Below are 19,366 nucleotides of genomic sequence, written 5' to 3'. Positions count from 1 at the left end.
TCATATGAATAAGCACATCTTCCAAGATCTTTGCAGTCTCTAAATTCATGGATGACAAACTAATTCCCTTCATAAATGTAATGTGTAACACATTTTTCAGTAGCCCTTTGGGACTACTAAGGGAACCTACAGCATGAGAAAAGCACAGTATCTGAATGTGGCACTTGTTTAAAATCTAATTAGTTTTTACTCTGTGGTTAAAGACCACCTGCTAATGGCTAGAAAAAAAAGTTAATTCTGCAGATGCCAAGGGTCTATGATATGGTCAAATTCAGTCAGTCTCCAATGTGGCTTACTAATAACCTCTAAGACACAGATGATACCAATTATTCATCTTCAGCCTTAGAAGATTGTTCTTCCTAGTGGTAATATTTGAAAATGCAGAAATGACTGCTTCCCAGCAACAAAGGAAGAGAGGGAGGAAACATACTCGGTTACTTGTACCTAGTACCATGTACACATCACAGGGATTTCACTTCTAAGCCCAACAAATTTAATTTACACATTATAAATAGTGAAAAGGGTATTTCTTTACCTGGAGCACAAATACTCCACAGTCACTGTCATTTTTCTGTTGTGGAATACACTAAAGGGAAAAACAAAATGATCATTAAAGTAAGTCCAAGTATTCCTCTTCAGATAAGAAAAGCTGTTTTTATGGAAAAATGAGCAAGAGACGGGAAACCCATCTGTATCCAGGACAGCTGGTGGATACTTCTGGTATTTAAAGTGTTTGAGGCATCTGACCACATGAAAAGACCACAACTTACAGAACATTTTGTCTAAATATGAGAAATGGGAAATCAAAATCCTATTTTAAAACTTCCATTTGAATAATCAGTTTTGCTATCAACTTACTGACAATGGAATCAAAATGGATTTGTGGATGAGAGAATGCACGCCCAGACTCTGAATACTCAAGACAGTAACAATCCTGCTTGGCAGTCTTCACTTTTTATCACACGTGACACAACTCTGTCCTGTTCTTTTAAAGAAATCGTAAAGGTAAGCAGTTACATTTTCCAAAGTACTGGTTACTGCATTCTGCCTCAGGTGGTAGGCATATTGGGATATGACAGATCCTGACTGAATTTAGGAGAAAACCTGAATATGACAGGTGGGTAAATTCAGAAAATTTACAAGTTCAATTCTGCTTTGAACTAACATGGCAGGTTATTTAAAACACAAAACCAAAGTTTAAAAGTTAGCGTTTAGTTCAGTTCAAGGATGAACAAATAAACCTTGTCCCTTTGGGTCTGGGTTAAAGGTTTATTTCAAGACTCTGCCTCTTTAACGCTGTGTCAATGATCCAGATAGATCTAAGTTCAAGGACCCGACTGCCAGTAGTTTTGATGGCCTTTGAGGAAGGTCACACCTAGACTGCAGTTTTCTCATCTATAGTAGAATAAAGAGGATTCTTATCCCTGAATGACTTGCCTGCCTCATAGACTGTAAGGATCAAATGAGATAATACATGCAAAAACATTTTGAAAACAAAGTAGTGACCATAATGTAAGACACTGGTATTTGCGACAAGGTTGAGAGGCTAGGTCTGCTGCTCTGCCCCACATACAGCTTATTTAATATCTATAGCCAAACACAGTGTTGCTTCTAGACTGTGTTCAGACTGAAGCACTCATACCACTGTCTTCCCCAAATGCCTGGAAAGTAGCCCAGAGCACTTGCTCCCTTAGTGAATCCAAAGACTCATTACAGTATTTCTCTGGGTCTGTATGAGTCATTCAGAAATAAAGAGCCATGAGGCAAGAGGCAGGTACCAACAAAAAATTTTTCTTTTTTTTTTTTTTTTTCAATAGGGCAGCCATATCATTAGCAGCTGCCCTTGGGATGAAATGACTGAATTTACTTGTTTCCAGCAAGCAGTGAGAAATTGGGCAGCCAGATGATGAATACTGAACTGAGATTTATTCTGAGCTACCTCCCTGCAGCCTCCAGACTCTCTGTTGGCATCTTCGTGACCACTCTTCAAATGCTTTTAAAGACACCCACCCCTTAGATAATTCCATCCCCTTGACATGCCTGGGTTTTCATTTTTATCACATACTTACCTTTGTAACAGCAGTCTGCCAACCCTGAAGAAATTCAGGTCTATTTTTTTCTCTGGCTTCAGTCAGCAAATACTTTCTTATATTCTGGTTAAAAAGAAACCACAACACAGATGCTGTGTTCCATCAGTTGGTGAAAAATGGAACCTGCCCACAGCAGACAGAAGCAAAGGAGGAGGCTGTGGCCCCACCATTGGGCAGAGAATGCATTAAAGAGTTTAAAGCTAGAACTTGATTTCAGACCTTTACACTTTATAGTGTGAAGGACTCAGACCTCCTGTACTCAGGTATGCACTCAGACTGTAGACAATGGTATATGGTTTAATTAGAACTTTTTATGAGATGGTCGGCTTTTTGTAGCAGTAAGTCAAGTTGCTGAATTTGAAGCTTAAATAAATACTGGCAAAACAAAAAGTCTTAACTACTGCCAATGCTCAACAGAGGGAAGGAACCCATGGCAGAAATCATTAATAATGAAAACTAAGTTAAAAAAAAAAAAACACTGTAGCCTTAGATATAGTCTATATTTGTGAGGGCTGCAGGTTAAAAGTATTATTCAGTTTCTAGTAAGTTACACTTAACCCATTCTGGATACTAAATACAGTCAAGTCCACTGCTGGAACCTCTACCAAGGTAACTAAAGCCTATTAGAGTTTCAAAATTTCCTTTATGCCTTCTACCTCTTTGTGCATATCCTTCTCTGCCTATCTTTTCTAAGGGTTATGTCAAAGGTCACATGAATGAAATTAACTCCTCTGAAGGTGGAGTAGATGTATGTACGTGTATATACACATGGGTTTGTATGGGTATGTACATTCATACATATATATGTCTGCATATATTATTTTCTTTCCACGTACCGTATCATTCTGCAACTTTCTTTTTCAAAATCAGTAGTCTTGGAGATCCCTCCATGTTAGGACATGTAGATCTATATTCTTTTTAACTGCTATGGTTGGTTCAACAGTGTGAATATACTACAGTGTATGTATTTAGCTATTCTGCTGGTAGAGTTAAATTTAGGTGGTTTTGATTTTTCACTATTATCAGTAATGCTGCAATGAACATCCTGCTGTGTGCCCCATCCCTGTGCTGCAAATACAAGCATTTTCATTGAGTGGATACCAAGAAACAGAACTAGAATGTAAAAGGATATGCATCTTTTTACTTTATAAGGCACTTAAAACTGATTAGGAATTGCAGCTGTTCCCCAAGTGGCTGTATTAATGTATATACTCCACCAGAAAATACAAGAATAACTATTTCCTTATACCCACCTTAATATCATCAAACTTTTGCAAACTTTTCCTTATACCCACTTTAATACCATCAAACTTTTCCTAAAAAAATTCTGAGGAAGTATTCATTTGCATTTCCCTTAATTCTGGTGAGGCTGAGCATCCCTCCATGTGTTTAACAGATATATGCATTTTTCCTAAAAATTACTTATTTTATCCTCTGTCCATTTCTATTAGATCCTTATTTTTCTTATTCATTTGTAGGTGTTCTTTATATATTTTTGATAGGGACTATCTATTATATATGTCACAAACATTTTCTCCAAGTCTGTCCCTTTTAACTTTATGACATAACAGAAGCTTTAAATTATGAGATGGTCAAATTTATCAGTCTGTCCCTTTGTCTTTTGCTTTTTGGTTCTGTATAAGAAGGCCTTCCCTACTCTTAAAGCATAAAATCTATATTTTAGTCTAATTTTATAGTTTTGTGTATTATATTTAGGTCATTATTCTATCTGGAATTTGTTCTTATAAACAGTATGAAGTAGGATCTATATCTAACTTTTCCAAATAGCTGATTTTCCCAATGGCATATATTGAATAGCCTGTACTTTCCCAACTTTATCATATACAAAGTTCCTACATATACATGAATTACTTCTAGATTCTCTATGCTTTTCCACCAATCTACATGTCTATTCCAAAGCCAATACAAGTATAATAGTTTCAATTATTAAAACTTTGTGATATGGTTTGACAAGTATTCCTTTAGTTTTATTCTACTTTAAAACTATTTTAGCTGTTCATTCACATGAATTCTGCAATTTGAATTCTAGAATGAGCTTATCAGGTTTCATTCAAAATCCTGTTGGGAAATTGATTAGGACAGAAATTGGTTTATATTAGTTTGGGGAGAATTAATGTCCTTCCAATATTGAGTCTGCCTATCTTTCCATCTATTCAGATTTCCTTTAAATACTTCAAGAGTTTTCATCTCAAAGAATGTCCCCAATTTTGCTAGGGTATATTCCTGGATAATTCACATCTTGGTTGCTTTTGAAAATGGAATCTTTCTGTTTTCAGTTACATTTTCTAACTGGTTCTTGCTAGTGCAGGAAAATCAGGAAACATATACTGATTTTTTTTGCTTTATATCCCACCATCTTGTTGAACTCTTTTAGTTGAATTCTAATACTGCCAGCTGATTCTCATTCTACAGAAGTTATTTTGAAGATACAAGCCAATTTTGGCTCTAAGAGAAACCAAAGAAAATGACTTCTATCCACGTTCAAAATGTAGTTTTAAGGGAAAGAAAAGAACAAAAATCTGACAGAATCCAAACAGCATGTATCTCAGAGAAGGATCCAGATCATAGACCACTACCTCTTCCCACCTGGAGATTCCTCTTGTAGTCCTTTTCTCTGCCAACATTTTGGCATGACATGACAGAAACTGATCATCCATGGTACTGACTTATGCTGTTCTGTCCAGAGCTAAGATACCATTTGGTTAATCACAAGATAAATGGAAAAAAAGTGCAGTATATTAACTTACCTCTACACAAAACTTAAAATGAATGCCTTGGGAATCATAAAATGAAATAATTCGATTGGAGAGTGTCACAGTAATGAGAGACCAGTGGACTTCCAGGTGAATAGGAATCAACAGAAGACTCTTTTTAAACAAATCCACCTGATCAAGAAAAGGGGAAAAAATGGAGTCATCACCACAGGTTTTCAAAACCAGTAACAATAAACAGCAGCTTACATTTACTGACCTTTGACCTACTCAGTCATAAAACTAGGAAGTGATGAAGCCAGAATATGAGCCCAGATCTTAGTCTAAAGCCCTGTTTATAACTACTAAGCTGTAACACATAACAATAAGAAAACTGAAGATACAGAAAGCACTGTTTTTCATTTAACCCGCTAAACCTGTGCTTATCAATTACATAATATGATCTAGCCCCTTATTTTTAAGCTTAACTAATTTTCTTACATACATATTTGACCTAGAATCAATTCTTAATTAGGAAGGAATCATGGTATTAGAAAACAGCACAGCCATCTATTCGCCTTCTATCTTTCCACAGATGTGGTGTAGTAGTTAAGATCATGGGTTCTGAAGTGAGTCTGGTCAAGTTCAAATTGTGGCTCTTTCAGTTATTGACTAGATAACTTTAGCATTTTTCATAGCTTCTTTGTGCTTGATTTCCTCAACTATAAAATATAGATAACAATAGTACCCAGCTTATGAAGTTGGTGAGAGTGATAATACATGTAAAATGCACAAAAGTGTGCTTGGTGCATTATTTGTAGCCAATAAATCTTAGATCATTATTACTACCATGGGTCTCTCAGATGTTGAGTATACTTAATTCTTTATACATCCTTTACATCCTAACTCATCCTTCATATCCTAATACATATTCTTTAAAATCTAGAAATATTCACTGTACCAGTCAAAAACCAAGTTGTGGATTGGATATGAAGTAGTAGGTACTCAATAAACATTCATAAAAGAGTGAATGGATTTCTTTTTTTCAGATGTTTTTTGTATCTTGGTGATTCTTTGGGTTAAAACAATTACAAGGCTATTTTAAACTATAACAGATTCTTAGAAACTATTTCTCAAGCTTTCCTTGCTTTCTTACATTCAGATAATGTCCTGCTCTAGATGAACCTTCTACTAGTCTACATGGCTTTGGTACAAAGCACATTAGCACTTCTGTTTTTTGGTTTCAGCATCCATAAACCTGGGAGGTGAGGTAAACAGAAGGAAATATTAAATAGGACAGACAATTGGTCCTTTCCAACTCAAAAATTCTGAGTATCTAAACCAAGAATCATGTTTAAAATACAGTATTAAATGAGAACAAATTTATATTTTCCTCAAAAAGAAACTTAAATTATAAAAACAATTTAAAAATAAAAATTAGAAAATACAGATGAAAAGATACAGTTAAGTATGTATCTTTCCAGATCTTTTTCTTCTTTTTAATATATTTTCACACACACACACACACACACACACAAACACTCACACAACCGTATCCATATAATTAAGAATGATGTGTGTGATTGACTGTATTACTGACCCCAATTATTTGCTGTCTGTCCTCCCTATAAAAGAATTATACACAACTGCCTACTGCCCCTCGCGGTGGGGAGAAAAGCAGTCATATGATTTGCTTTAACCAATGCAATGTAAAGAGAAATGAAGTTATGTCAAGACCAAGCTGAAGCTTCAAGAGCCATCATGTGGCCCTGAGACTGGCATGTCTCTAGATTAGGTGCTGCTCCTTCAGTCTGGGTCCCATTAAAGGAATAAAGAGGAAAAAAACATACGATCATCTCCTTAGACACAGGAAGAGTATTTGGTAAAACGACATCCATCTATGATTAAAAACTCTCAGCAAACCATATATGGGAAGGAACTTCCTTAACCTGATAAAGAACATCTACAAAAAACCTACTGCTGACCTCATAAATAATAGTGAAAAACTGAATGCTTTCCTCCTAAGATTAAGAACAAGGCAAAGGTGTCCTCTCTCATTACTTTTATTCAACAATGTACTAGCCAGTCCTACCCAGTGCAGTAAGCCAAGAAAAAAATGGCATACAGTTTAGAAAGGAAGAATTAAAACTCACTAGCTAGAGCCAGTGAGTGAGTTTGGCAAGTCACAGAATACAAGGTCAATATACAGAAATCTATTGTATTTTTATATACTAACAGCAAACAACTGGAAGATAGTATTTTAAAAATTCTGTTTATAGCAGCTTCAGAAGTAGAAAATTCTTAGGGATACACTTTTAAAAATACATGCAAGATCTGTACACTAGGAATTATGACACGTTGCGGAGAAAAATTAAAGACACAATAAATGGAAAATATACTAAATTTGTGGACTGGAAGGCTTCATATTGTTAAAATGTCCATTCTCCCCAAATGAATATATAGATTAAACACAATCCCAATCATAATCCAGCAAGTTTTTTAAAAACACAGATTGACAAGCTGATTCTAAAATGAATATGAAAATACAAAGGGCCAAGAATTGCCAAAGCAATCTGGAAAAAGGTTAAAGCTGGCCACTTACACCGATTTTAAGACATACTATAAAAATACAGTTATCAAGCCAGTATGGTAAAAACAAAGAGATCAGTGTAAGAGAACATAAAGTTCAGAAATAGACCAACACATATATGGTCAATCGACTTTCTACAAAGATGCCAAAACAATTAAACTGGGAAAGAGAAGCTTTTTCAACAAATGACACTGGATATCCATATGGAGGAGGAAGAAAAAAAAAAAAAAAGAACCTTGATCCCTACTTTATGTCTTACACAAAAATTGAGATGTAGCCGAGATGTAAACCTAGAATTATAAAGCTATTAGAAGAAAACATATAGGGCAAATATTTTTAGACTGGATATGGAAAGAAAGAACTATTAAAAAAAAAAGTATGGTAAATTAGATTCCATCAAAATTAAAAATCTCCATCAGAAGGCATGTTTAAGAAATAAGAAAAGCCACAGACAGAGAAAATAATCACAAAACACAGATCTGACAAAGGACTTATATCCAGAACAACTCAATAATAAGCCTTTCTTTACTACAAACTTTTTTATTTATTAATTTTTTTACTTTTATTTTTTTCCTCATTAACAGAGACACTGGGGGTTGAACCCAGGACCTCATGTATGCCAAGCATGCGTTCTACCTCTGTGCTACACCCCCCACCCTCAAATTTTTCATTCATGTCATTTAACCCATTATTCTATTGAGTTGGTGAGGTCTTTTTCTTATTGATTGTAGAAGCCCTTTATATATTAAGAAATATATGAGCTGTAAATATTTTCCCTAGTTTCCTGTTTGTCTTTTTATGTAAATTTGAATTAATTTGTTTTTCTTTTATACCATCTGAGTTTTAAGCTATACTTAGAATGGAATTTGCTACTCTCAGAGTAGTTTCTAAAAGTTTGTTATGGATTTTCTTAGTACTTTCATTGTGTAAGTTTTGTTGCATTCAAATCCTTGGTCATTCTGTAATTTATCTCAATGTAATCTAATTTAGTGAGTACTTAATTCTTCTATTTTTCATCTTTTAATAATAATGGCATTTATGGCCATTATTTTTTCCTCAAAACAGCTTTATTACGTTCCATAGTTGTTTGGTAAGATGTGTTCCCCTTTCCATCCCTTCCTAGAAAGTTTGTATATAATTTCCTTTTTTATTTTCTTTTAGGTCCAAGGGTTATATCATATGTAAAATTTTGCAGTTAAGGTTTTTTAGTCATCTTTTATTATTTATTTTTAATTTGACTTAATTGTGCTCAAGAAAGTGTGTGTGTAATTTTCTTTGTGGCCAGCTTACATGATCAATTTTTACAAATGTTCCTTAGATGCAGGTATAAATGTATATTTATTCTCTTTTTGAGGGGTATAGAGATCTAGTAAATATCTATTAATCCAAATATGTTAGTTGTATAATTTTTATTTATGATCTTATTTTTTGTCTACTAGATTGTTCAACTATGAGAGGCCTTCCACTATCAAGACCTGTTTATCAAGGTCTCCTTGTTTCTTTAATACTGTTATATCTTCTATGTACAGAAGTTTTATCAGTGTACTTTTCACCTTAAATTCTACCTCATCTGCTGTTAATACTGCTATTCCTTTTTCTGTCTGCCACTTCTTTCTTTTAGTTTGTATTTGCCTTGTACCTCTTCACCTGTCACCTTGTTTTCAAGCTTTCTTTTTTATATTATCTTATGTTTATTTCTTATATACAGCATATAGTTGGATTTTGTGATTTAATCCAGTCTGAGAGGATCCAGAGAATGGAACAATTTAATTCTATTTAATGAAATGACTCATAAATTTATACTTGACTTTATTCCTTCATTCTTATGTTTATTATTCAGATATTATTCCATGAGTATATATTTTTCCATGCTATTTACAGGACATACTTTGTTTTACTGCACTTTGCAGATATTGTGTTTTTATTTTACAAATTGAAGGTTTTTGGCAACCCTGCACTGAGCAAGTCTATTGGTGCCATTTTTCCAACATTTCTTTATTTCATATCTGTGTCACATTTTGGTAGATCTCACAATATTTCAAATTTTTTCATTATTATTATATTTGTTATGGTGATCTGGATCAGTGATCTTTGATACTACTACTATAACTCACCAAAGGCTCAGATGATGGTTAGCATTTTTCAGCAATAAAATACTTCTTAATTAAGGTATGTATGTTATTTTTTCAGACATAATGCTATTGCAAACTTAATACAATACAGTATAAATATAACTTTTACATGCACTGGGAAATCAAAAAATTCGGTGACTTACTTTATTGTGGTGGTCTGGAACCAAACCCATAATAATATTTCTTTTCTCTACTCCATACTATATGTATTTATCTTTCCTCAGCTACATACTACTATATGAGTGTATAATCTTAATTTGACCAGTCCCCTACTAATTAGTTGTCCTCAATTTTTCTAATATAAACACCACCACAGCCCATCCAGTGGCACAAACCCATAACTGGAAGTCATCTTTGACACTTCTTTTTCCTTCATCCTCATAACAAACTCCACCAAGCCTGTTAGTTTTACTTCCTAGATCACACTCATAATTGTGTACATCACTCATCTCTCCTGCTACCATTCTAAAATCTTCAGTGGCCTCCTATTCTACCCACAACAACTTTGCTTCCACAGTCATCCATCATCTTCAGTGCCGCTAGAGCAGACTACAAGTTGGCTATTGTTACCTAGAACCCTTCAAGAGATTCTTACACATTTAGGATAAAATTCAACACATAGACCTTAAGGCCCTACATGTCTCAATCAGACTACTTCATGCCACTCTCTTCTTTGCTCTCTGCATTCCAGCTACACTAGTCTCCCATGCTTCTACCATCATAATATGAAAAAGATCACCACTTACTGTTTACCATGTGCTTAGTAGTTTACATGCATTATCTCATTTAATTCCCATAACAAGGTAAATACCATTAATATTCCTATTTTAAAGATGAGGAAACTGAAGCTTAAAGAAATTAAGTAATTTGCCCAAGGTCTTACAACTGGTAAGTAGCTGAACTAGGCTCTGAACCAGGTCTGACTCCTGAGTTCATTATATCTATTTCCCCAGATTTGCGCCCTTAAACCACATTTCATTTATCTTGGCACTACTGATGACACCTTGCACATATTAGCTACAAAGCAATGCTCAATCAGGTATTCGAACTTTGCAAAAAATTATTTCCACCCACAATGTAAGTCTTACTCTTTTTTTTCCTTTTTCTTTTTTTAAATGAAGGTGCAGGGGATTGAACCCAGGACCTTGTGCATGCTAAGCAGGCACTCTATCCCTGAGCTATTTCCCCTGCCCCAAGACTTACTCTTAATTTCACTAACCCATTCAGTGTAAAAGGCGAAGTTACAATATCTCTAGAACAATGATTGTGGAATTTGAATCTGCTGGTAATTTTTTCCAAAATATCAAAAACAGAATATAAGGTGGCTTTTAAAATGTCTCTGACAAATCAATGAATATAGAGAGAAATTAAGGTTGGAAGGAACCTTAGGGATTACTGTGATTTATCATTTTGTTTTATAAATAAGCAATCTAAAGCCCAAATTAAGTGTCTTTTCCAAGTTGCACAGCAAGCTAATAGCATTGTCAGAACTATTTACTTCCAGCCCAGGCTTTCTGTTATAGCATATTCCAGTCAACTGGGTAGGCTCAAGACTCAAGTGTCTTGTCTTTCAAACAAAAAGATTTAAAAGAAACAATAAAAAACTTACATTAGAGTCTGTTTCTAATTAACATCATATTGGCATTAAAGTTGTCCTTCCACTCAAAGTGGCTTATCATCTGCATTTCAAATTTAGAATAAAAAAGAAATAGAATACCTTTTTAGTCCATCTTTTTACTCCATTATATCCTTTGGTTACCAGCTGTCTATGAAAAAAGCTGTTGAAGAAGTGAACCTAGAAGAGATATCAAATACAAGCACTCAGATTAAGCTGTACCCAGATTTAACGTCAAAAGAAACGGAAATTTTAAAAATCTCTCAATGTAAGATAAACATAAAAATGAGGAAAAGCTTCTTCTTAAGAATAATGACCAAAATGTATTACTCAGTTCACAGAAGACTTTCAAATTTTCATTAGAATGACCTTACAGCTGTGGGGTGTAGTCAGAAGTGGAATGGGGAAGTAAATAGATTACCTGAATCCAATCATGTAAAAAAGCAACCTGATAAATCTCTTCAAATTAGGTGATAAATTTGAAAGAGGCTATGAAAGAATGAGGTAATAATACCTTGAACTCAAGGGATGTGGATTCCAAAACTAACCCCAACTGAAGGATGTGGATTTGGAGACTCTGTAGTCACAACTATAAAAAGGCCTTAGCGTGATCATTTCTAGCACTGAAAGAATTACTTGGTCATACGGCATCACAGCCTGCATCCTTGGCTTTTTCAAACTTCTGACTTATAAATTAGTATCAGCTCACCTGAGAGTAAACATACTGTGGTCTTAAAGTATTCACTCAGTAACTGACTCTCTTGAGATGGTAAAACTGATCCCTTAGTGCTGAGGTGCTCAGGATGTGTCACCAGACCAGCAGTATCAGCATCACCTGGGAACATGTTAAAATGTAATTCTCAGGCTCCACTCCAGACCTAATAAAGCAGAAACTCTGAGGTGAGGCTGAAGTGAGGCTCAGCAATCTGGTTTCTGACGATTCTGTTACACATTTGTTTTGAGAACCACGCACCTCTACATATCAATAAAAAGGGTGTAGTGATTCTGGCTATCTCTAGAGCAGTGATTCTCAAACTTCGAGGGCTTCAGAATCTGAAAGGCTTGTCAAAACATAGATTGCTGGGCCCTACCTCCAGTTTCTGATTCAGTAGATGTGGGCTAGAGTCCAAAAATCTGCATCCCTAGTAAATTCCCAGGTAATACTGATGCTGCTGGTCTGGGGACTACACTTGGAAAACCACTGCCTTATTAAGTGTCCTTTTAATCCAATGAAGGTTTAGAATTAAATGTAGCAGTTATGAAGGGAAATTATACCCCTGAAATTAATACTTTATATTAAAAATCATCTGTATGTGTTTAGATTTAAACTGATGATTAAGAGAATTAGACATATTAAAGAATCTGACAGACTACCCTCATTTCAATTTAAAATGCATAACAAATTTGTGATTTTTAAGTGGAATGTCAGACATTTTGTCTATATTCATAAAGTAGTGTTGGAATCTGAGATTCATTATATTTGCCTGTCTAAATTATTAGATTTATAAAAGTTTATAAAGTACTTGGAGGGAGGAGGGTATAGCTCAGTGGCAGAGCACGTGCTCTGCATGCACAAGGTCCTGGGTTCAATCCCCAGTACCTACAAGAAGGGAAGGTGGTGGGGGGAGGAGGAAGCGAGGGAGGGAGGGAGGGATCGAGGGAAGACAGACCTTGAAAAAGGAAGAACTTGAAAGGTTTTGCTTGTTGAAATCAAAGGCTGCCCATCAGGGAATTTAAACACTCAGAAAGAAAAATTAACATATTAAATTTTTTAAAAGTTCTGATGCGTAATTAAGGTCTTAAGGGAATTTTAGAGTTTAAGGGGGGTGGTCTGTATTTGAACTATCAAAGACTAATCCAAGAAAAAATGAAAATGAATACTACTTTACTACATTTTTAAAGGGAGTAAGACATTAAGCTAAATTTAAAACCGTAAATCAAATAATCCCTTTTGTGCATCTCCCTACTTAAAAAAAAAGCCTCCTCAAGATATCAAAAAAAATCCACTCCGAAACAAATAAGCAGGAAAACACTGGGATCATGACTTTCTTATGCTGACATGACTTTACAGAACTTATGCCCAACCCTAGCACAAGACAAAGACAAAACCTAATGTTTTCTAAAAATCTAAGAAATATCAAATAATTATATAGTTAAAAAACAAAACAAAACAAAAGTCCTTTAATATACAAGGACCCTCCTGAATTAAGAGAAAATTTTCACTTACTTTTTCTGGGACTGCATCCATTATCAGCTCACCGTACATATTAATGACCTACAAAAAGTCAACATAAAACCAGCTCACTAACCCCTATCCAATTCAGAATGCCCCATTCAGAATGAATAACATATTGATACTGCTAATAGTAATCAAGCCTTTTGGATACTGGGATTAATGAATAAGTCACTTCAGTAAGCAATAAAGAATCCTTGATTCCAAAAGATAATTGTGAGACCAACCCAGAGGTTATCAATTATATTTTATTGTCCAACATCCTCTGCAACTTTTCCACTTTGAGAATCTACAATACACTAACCTGGTCATTCAGCCAATTCTGACCATCCAGGGTTGCCAGATCATCCATATCCAGCATGTGTTTATTGTAGAAGATGCGGAAGTTGCACTTTTGATGTCTGGCCCTATAGTTTGTTATTTCCCTATTGATAAATGGTTTTCTGAAACAAATATTTTGAAAGAAAAGGAAAAAAAAAAAAAACACATAAGTTCAACTCGATTTATTGCTAAGTATCTTTTTCTTTAATCAAGAGAAAAGTCATATATGTCAACAATTTTATTTTCAAGGGCTTAACTTAAGCATCATTAACAAACCTATTTGAAAAGTCTTCATTAAAGACATCTTTTAATCTTCCAAGGACATCTTTTTCACTGAGTGGGACCAAACTGCCATACTTCTTCATAACCTCATCTAGGAATCCTTAAATAAAGGAAGGAAGAAAAATTAAGATGGAAAAGCCATTTTCAGTAAAGTCATTCTCTCTATACTTAACCTATACACAACACTTAATATACATTTAACCAGCACTGCTACATGTATTATACTGTATAAAAAATTTTTAAAGTTATCTTTTTTAAAAAAAGGAAATGGATCAGGCCCTCACCATTCCAATCTAGAAATACTCTAGGTCATGATTTCACATTGGAGTTTTAAGTTACTGATGCATTGTTAGAAAGAGAATGGCTACCTGAAACTAAAGATTGACATTTTTTAGTAGCTTAACCTTGGAGAAGAATCCTTTCTCCTAAAGAGTAAAATCTAAAGGGCTTAATCACCTGGTTAAATATGTCTATCACATTTAGTAACGAAAGAAGTTATCTTTTTAAAAATAACAAGGGAATTAATTGAGATCACTGTCACTGTATTATTTGACAAAGGTGTGTAATTTCACATCTTATTAATAACAAGGGACAAATTCTAAAGCATTTTTAGTAACATACAATTTGACAGTTATTATACTCATGATACTGCGTAACCCTGTGAGGTGAACTTAACTGGATAACAGCTGGTGAGGCACATTTTAAAAGAGGAAACAGAATTAAAGGATGACTTCTTGGTCAGTATATAGGATAGTCTTCAGGTCAATTTAAATATGTATATGCATTTTAATGGCTTCCAAGAGGATCCACTGAAGAAATATACCTAAAAATACCCTAGGAAATAAAACCAGGCCATTACTTCTAAGTAAATATAAAGAAGCTGAGGGAAGGCTTAGAGGTTCAGAGAAGTGTATGACTTAGGCTGTTCACTGATGCTGAGTGGGGAGAGCAACAGTCTGGCTAACCATCAGTCCCACATTTAAGTCCACTGAGTTAAGATGGAAAAAATAAAGACTGTTAGCCACTTATTTTATCTGCCTTCCCTTTAAAAAAATTTTTTTATTAAAGTACAGTCAGTTAAAATGTGTCCATTTCTGGTGTACAGCACAATGTCCCAGTCATGCATATATATACACATATATTCACATCCAGCCCCCTTTCTAACTTGAAGAATGGCCCCTGCTATGCATCAATACAGAATGAACAGGAATAATCACAACAGAGTGACTGGGAATGGAGTGTTTTGTTAAGGGAGAGGACAGAGAAAAGTGTGAAAAACCTTTTTTTCCTCCTGTCAGTCTCCCACCAGAGTGGCTCTCAATTTGAAAGGCTTAAGACAAGAGCAAAGGTAGGATGTAGTAAGCAGGAAAAAGGTGCTTGCTTATGTATGGTTCTGGTCTAGGCTTTACGCATAAGGAAAACAGAAAGGGAGTTCTGTGCTCCAGTTTAGCCAGAGTAGGAGGTGAAGATTTGGGACTTCCAAACTAGGAACAGAGCCTATGTTTCCGTGTAGTGTTTACTGTATCATACCTTATAGTTATCCAAGCAGAGCCTTGTGTCTACATGGGAGAATGGACCTCAACAGACGATAAGGAATCCTAACATTTGAGAAACTGCATTTAAGGAATAAATTTTATAAAAAGTAATGCCCCTAATAACAAAAAATTAAACTTTAGGTCCAGCAACCTTAATTGAGACCCTCCAAATATGAAAGCAGTCTCCTCTATCAAAGGGACATGGACTCCAATTCCAAACATGTAACAAGAGTGTCCTCACTAACAATGTTATTTCTGGATGGTAGTATCTGGGGGAGGGGAGGGGGTTAAGTTGTTATATTTTTCCTCTTAATCTATATTTTTGTTTTCATTTTCAGATGATAAACATGGACTCCTAACGCAGTAGAAAGACCCTACCTGATCTTCAAAGAGAACCCTAACGACGTCTCTCTGATGCACACCATTATCTCACTAGGACCAGAAGTAAAACAACAGTTAAAAAGCACTCATAAGACGAGCACTAGCATATCTCATTTCATCCTTTTAACTATCCTATGTGTTAGAAAGCATCCCTACTTTACAAATGGAGACAGGAGGTTAAGTAACTTCCCCAAGGACCCTTAACGAACACACGGCAGAACTAAGATGATTGTAGGTTATGCGACAACAGAAACTGAGCCATTAACTACTATGCTGTGCCACCTCCTAAGCAGGAAATACCTATTATCTTTTCTCTACATAAACAACTTAGTTCTTCACTTTACCTTTCCCTTTTAATATCCGTGGGCCAGAACACAGACTTCTTAAAAAGAGTTAAATTCATTATTCTTTATCCACTTGCTTTTACCAAACCAAGGAACCAAAAAGGAAAAAACATTTGGAACACACAATTTCTTTTACTCCAAAAGTACTAAAATTTCAATATGACCAAGAAACAAAGGATAAAATGTTAGGAAAAAACAAAACAACAACTAGAGTTTGAATTATATTCTATCCTGAAAGTACAAAAAGTAATAATATGAAAAACAAAAACTGAGATGTTATTTTAGAAGTTAAATTACTCATCATGTTAAATCAACTGTAGTGGACAGTTTTTTCTTTAGACAACTGACTTGGGTCACATCCCACCCTATAAGTGGAAAGGTGTTCATTGTGTTGTGCACACAAGAAATGCAGCCATTTGGTTCTCCTAAAACATACAATACACATCAGAAAGGTCCCACCACAAATGACAAAGGTGTAAGATATCGAAGAATAAACTTAAGGAATGTGTAAAACACTACCAAATTTTAGTAAGGGACATAGGTCAATAAATGGAGTAATTGTTTTTTGAACAGGAAAACTCCAGATTGAAATGAATGCAATTTTCCCTAGATTAATCTATTAATATAATGCAATAAATCAAACACCATTGTTCGTTTAATTTAAAAATAAACCCCAAATTCATTGTGCAACAAAAATGTAGGAAATTCCTAGAAATTTTTGGTAAGGATTTTAAGGAAAGAGGTGAATAGGAGCAAGAGAGAAGAGGAGGAGGGCCAAGTCCGTTGAACTATAAAACCAACTACAGTAATTAAAGCACAACAGTGTTATTATGGAGAGAAACCAACTAGAAAGGGATCCAAATGGCAAGCGGCAATCATGGGGAAAAGATGAATTAATCAGTAAACAGTATTAGAATTACTGACTAAACATTTTATTCACAGTTGAAATTCATCTTGGTGTAAAGAATGAGGTGAGGATCCGTCTTTCCTTTTACCAAACAGCTAAATGTAAAAATAACACATTAACAGTCGAGAAGAAAATAGGATTGAATACTCTTATAAACTTGAAATGGGAACAAGCTTTAAGTAGTTTTTTTCCTAACATAGGACCATAAACATTTTAAAATAAAATGGCAGTCAATCCGTAATTCCTTTAGAAATTTTTTGCCCTTATGAACATGTATGTCTGAAACATGTAAACAGCAAACTATACTCACTCTTCTTGAAGCCACTTTTTTCCATTCAATACATGAATTTTATTTTTCCTAAGTCAATTCAAAACAATCTAGTAGTCCATTAAGTTGATTTGCCACATTTTAATCAATTCCCTACTGATGACCTTTAATTCATTTAACATTTATGGAATCAAATTAGTACATTTTTATTACTTTTGAGTTTCCCACCATGCTTAAAATGTCTTATCAACATGAGATTTAAAAAAATGGTCTCTTGTGTTGCTTTTTAACAGCTTGAGCTATGATTCATGTACCACAAAATTCACCCTTTTAAAGTTTACAGTTCAGAGATTTCTTTGTATATTTTGAGTTGTACAACCATCACCACTATCTAATTTCAGAACATCTGCATTACCCCACAAAGAATCTCTGCACCTGTTAGCAGTCACTCCTCATTCCTTGCTCTCCCCACCCCCAGGCAACCATTAATCTACTTTTCTATATGCCTACTCTGAACATTTCAAATCAACAGAATCATATAGTATGTAACATTTTATGTCTGATTTCTTTCACTTGGCATGTTTTCAAGGTTCACCCACACTGAAACATATCAGTTCTTCACTCCTTTTTATGGCAGAATAATATCCCATTGTATAGATATACCAAATTTTATTTATCTATTCTTCGGTGGACACTTAGGTAGTTTCCCCTTTTTGGCTATTATGAATAACAATGCTACGAACATTTGTGTTCAAGTTTTTGTGTCTGTTTCTAACTAAATTTTTAATCCATCTGGAATATATTGTGATATAGGAATCTATTTCTTATCCTTCCAAAACAGATAGCTAATCTGAATACAATCTAGATTTTTCTATCCTCCCTCAAATCTTTTAAAGTTGTCTTGTACAAATATAACCCAGTATTATTTTTCTGCAACTTACTGTCACTGCAAAGCATTCAACTTGATTTGAAGGGAGTAACTTTCTGAATTCATATTTCATCAGCTGATGCAGTATTTGATAAAAACATGAAACAAAAAGTAAATTTTAATAAGTAAAATGGGATCTTAATAAATATATAAATACAAAATGAGCATAACATGCAGTTATATTAGAGAAGAGCCAGCATTCAGCATACCATGCAACAATGCTGTCAGTCAGTCAAAGGAGTATCTACCATACTGATTGTCCTATATTGATTCTTATTCTGATTGCTCTATTCATTCTTATTACTCAGGTTTAGTTCTCTTATTTGTTTTGTCTCGTCCATTGTGTTGGCTTTCCTCAGATGTCTGGTGGTAGATGTAGGCTCATCACTACTTGAGTAACTTGCTGGGTGGAGGGAGGGCTGTAATGGACAGGAGCTTTTGCTATGTCTTGGAACTGTTTTCAATGTGGGGATGCTAAGAACCTCCAACACTGTTCTGGAAAGGGTTGTTCTTCATTCTTGTCAGGTGTTACAAGTAATGGAGCAGGGGGAGAGGGAAATGTCCTGTGTCTCCCCACCTATCCTTAGAATTTCAGCGCTGTATGTCAATTATATTTCAGTAAAATTGAGGGGAGGGATTTCAGCTTGATAAGAGATATCCTCTCTGCTGGGATGTGGCACAGGCAGGGAGAGATGCTTTTGTGGAGATTCTCCAACTCCTCAACCTTTTACAATAAGTCTCCCCTTTCCTCCTCACCTCCACTATCTCCAGAAATGGGACACTCCCAGTGTTGCACCATTTTCCTGCACTAATCTTCCTTCTGCTGCTGGGGTTCCTCTCTGGACCCTGTCTCTACTTGCTGCCATGTAGGAGTTTCTGTTTGTGATCCACCAAAACTCTTCTTGTTTTTGACTACAGAGACACACATGTTTTTAACATATTTTCTACAATTTTATAGATTTCATAGGAGAGGAAAAGATTCCATGGGCTTATTTCATCCTCTTAAACCTGGAACTGCTATTGGTTTCT

At 34.9% G+C, this 19,366-nt stretch overlaps 1 protein-coding gene, 1 long non-coding RNA gene and 1 other non-coding gene across 5 annotated transcripts in view; 2 read left to right on the top strand and 1 right to left on the bottom strand.

Annotated features, from left to right (window-relative positions):
* SENP5 (SUMO specific peptidase 5) overlaps positions 1-19,366 on the bottom strand; it is a 42,861-nt gene that overhangs the window by 3,630 nt on the left and 19,865 nt on the right. For 2 of the 3 annotated variants that reach the window (XM_014554441.2, XM_006178975.3), the window contains exons 3-9: positions 13,969-14,074; positions 13,676-13,814; positions 13,366-13,413; positions 11,241-11,318; positions 4,859-4,996; positions 2,070-2,153; positions 536-586 (exon numbers count right to left, since the gene is read on the bottom strand). In XM_014554441.2, the coding sequence (XP_014409927.1) occupies positions 536-586; positions 2,070-2,153; positions 4,859-4,996; positions 11,241-11,318; positions 13,366-13,413; positions 13,676-13,814; positions 13,969-14,074 (644 nt within the window). The remainder of the gene's footprint in view (positions 1-535; positions 587-2,069; positions 2,154-4,858; positions 4,997-11,240; positions 11,319-13,365; positions 13,414-13,675; positions 13,815-13,968; positions 14,075-19,366) is intronic. The other variant, XM_014554440.2, reaches the window with a different exon arrangement.
* On the top strand, positions 8,302-17,382 carry LOC116664158. The gene is made up of 2 exons (XR_004320515.1): positions 8,302-8,878; positions 15,848-17,382. It is a non-coding gene; the product is annotated as an uncharacterized LOC116664158 (long non-coding RNA).
* TRNAA-UGC lies at positions 12,672-12,743 on the top strand. Its single transcript has one exon. It is a non-coding gene; the product is annotated as a tRNA-Ala (tRNA).

The sequence above is a fragment of the Camelus ferus genome, chromosome 1 (assembly GCF_009834535.1).
Source record: "Camelus ferus isolate YT-003-E chromosome 1, BCGSAC_Cfer_1.0, whole genome shotgun sequence".
Lineage (NCBI taxonomy): Eukaryota > Metazoa > Chordata > Mammalia > Artiodactyla > Camelidae > Camelus > Camelus ferus.
The sequence above is the reverse complement of the archived record's forward strand: the minus strand, read 5'-3'. Positions and strand labels throughout refer to the sequence as shown.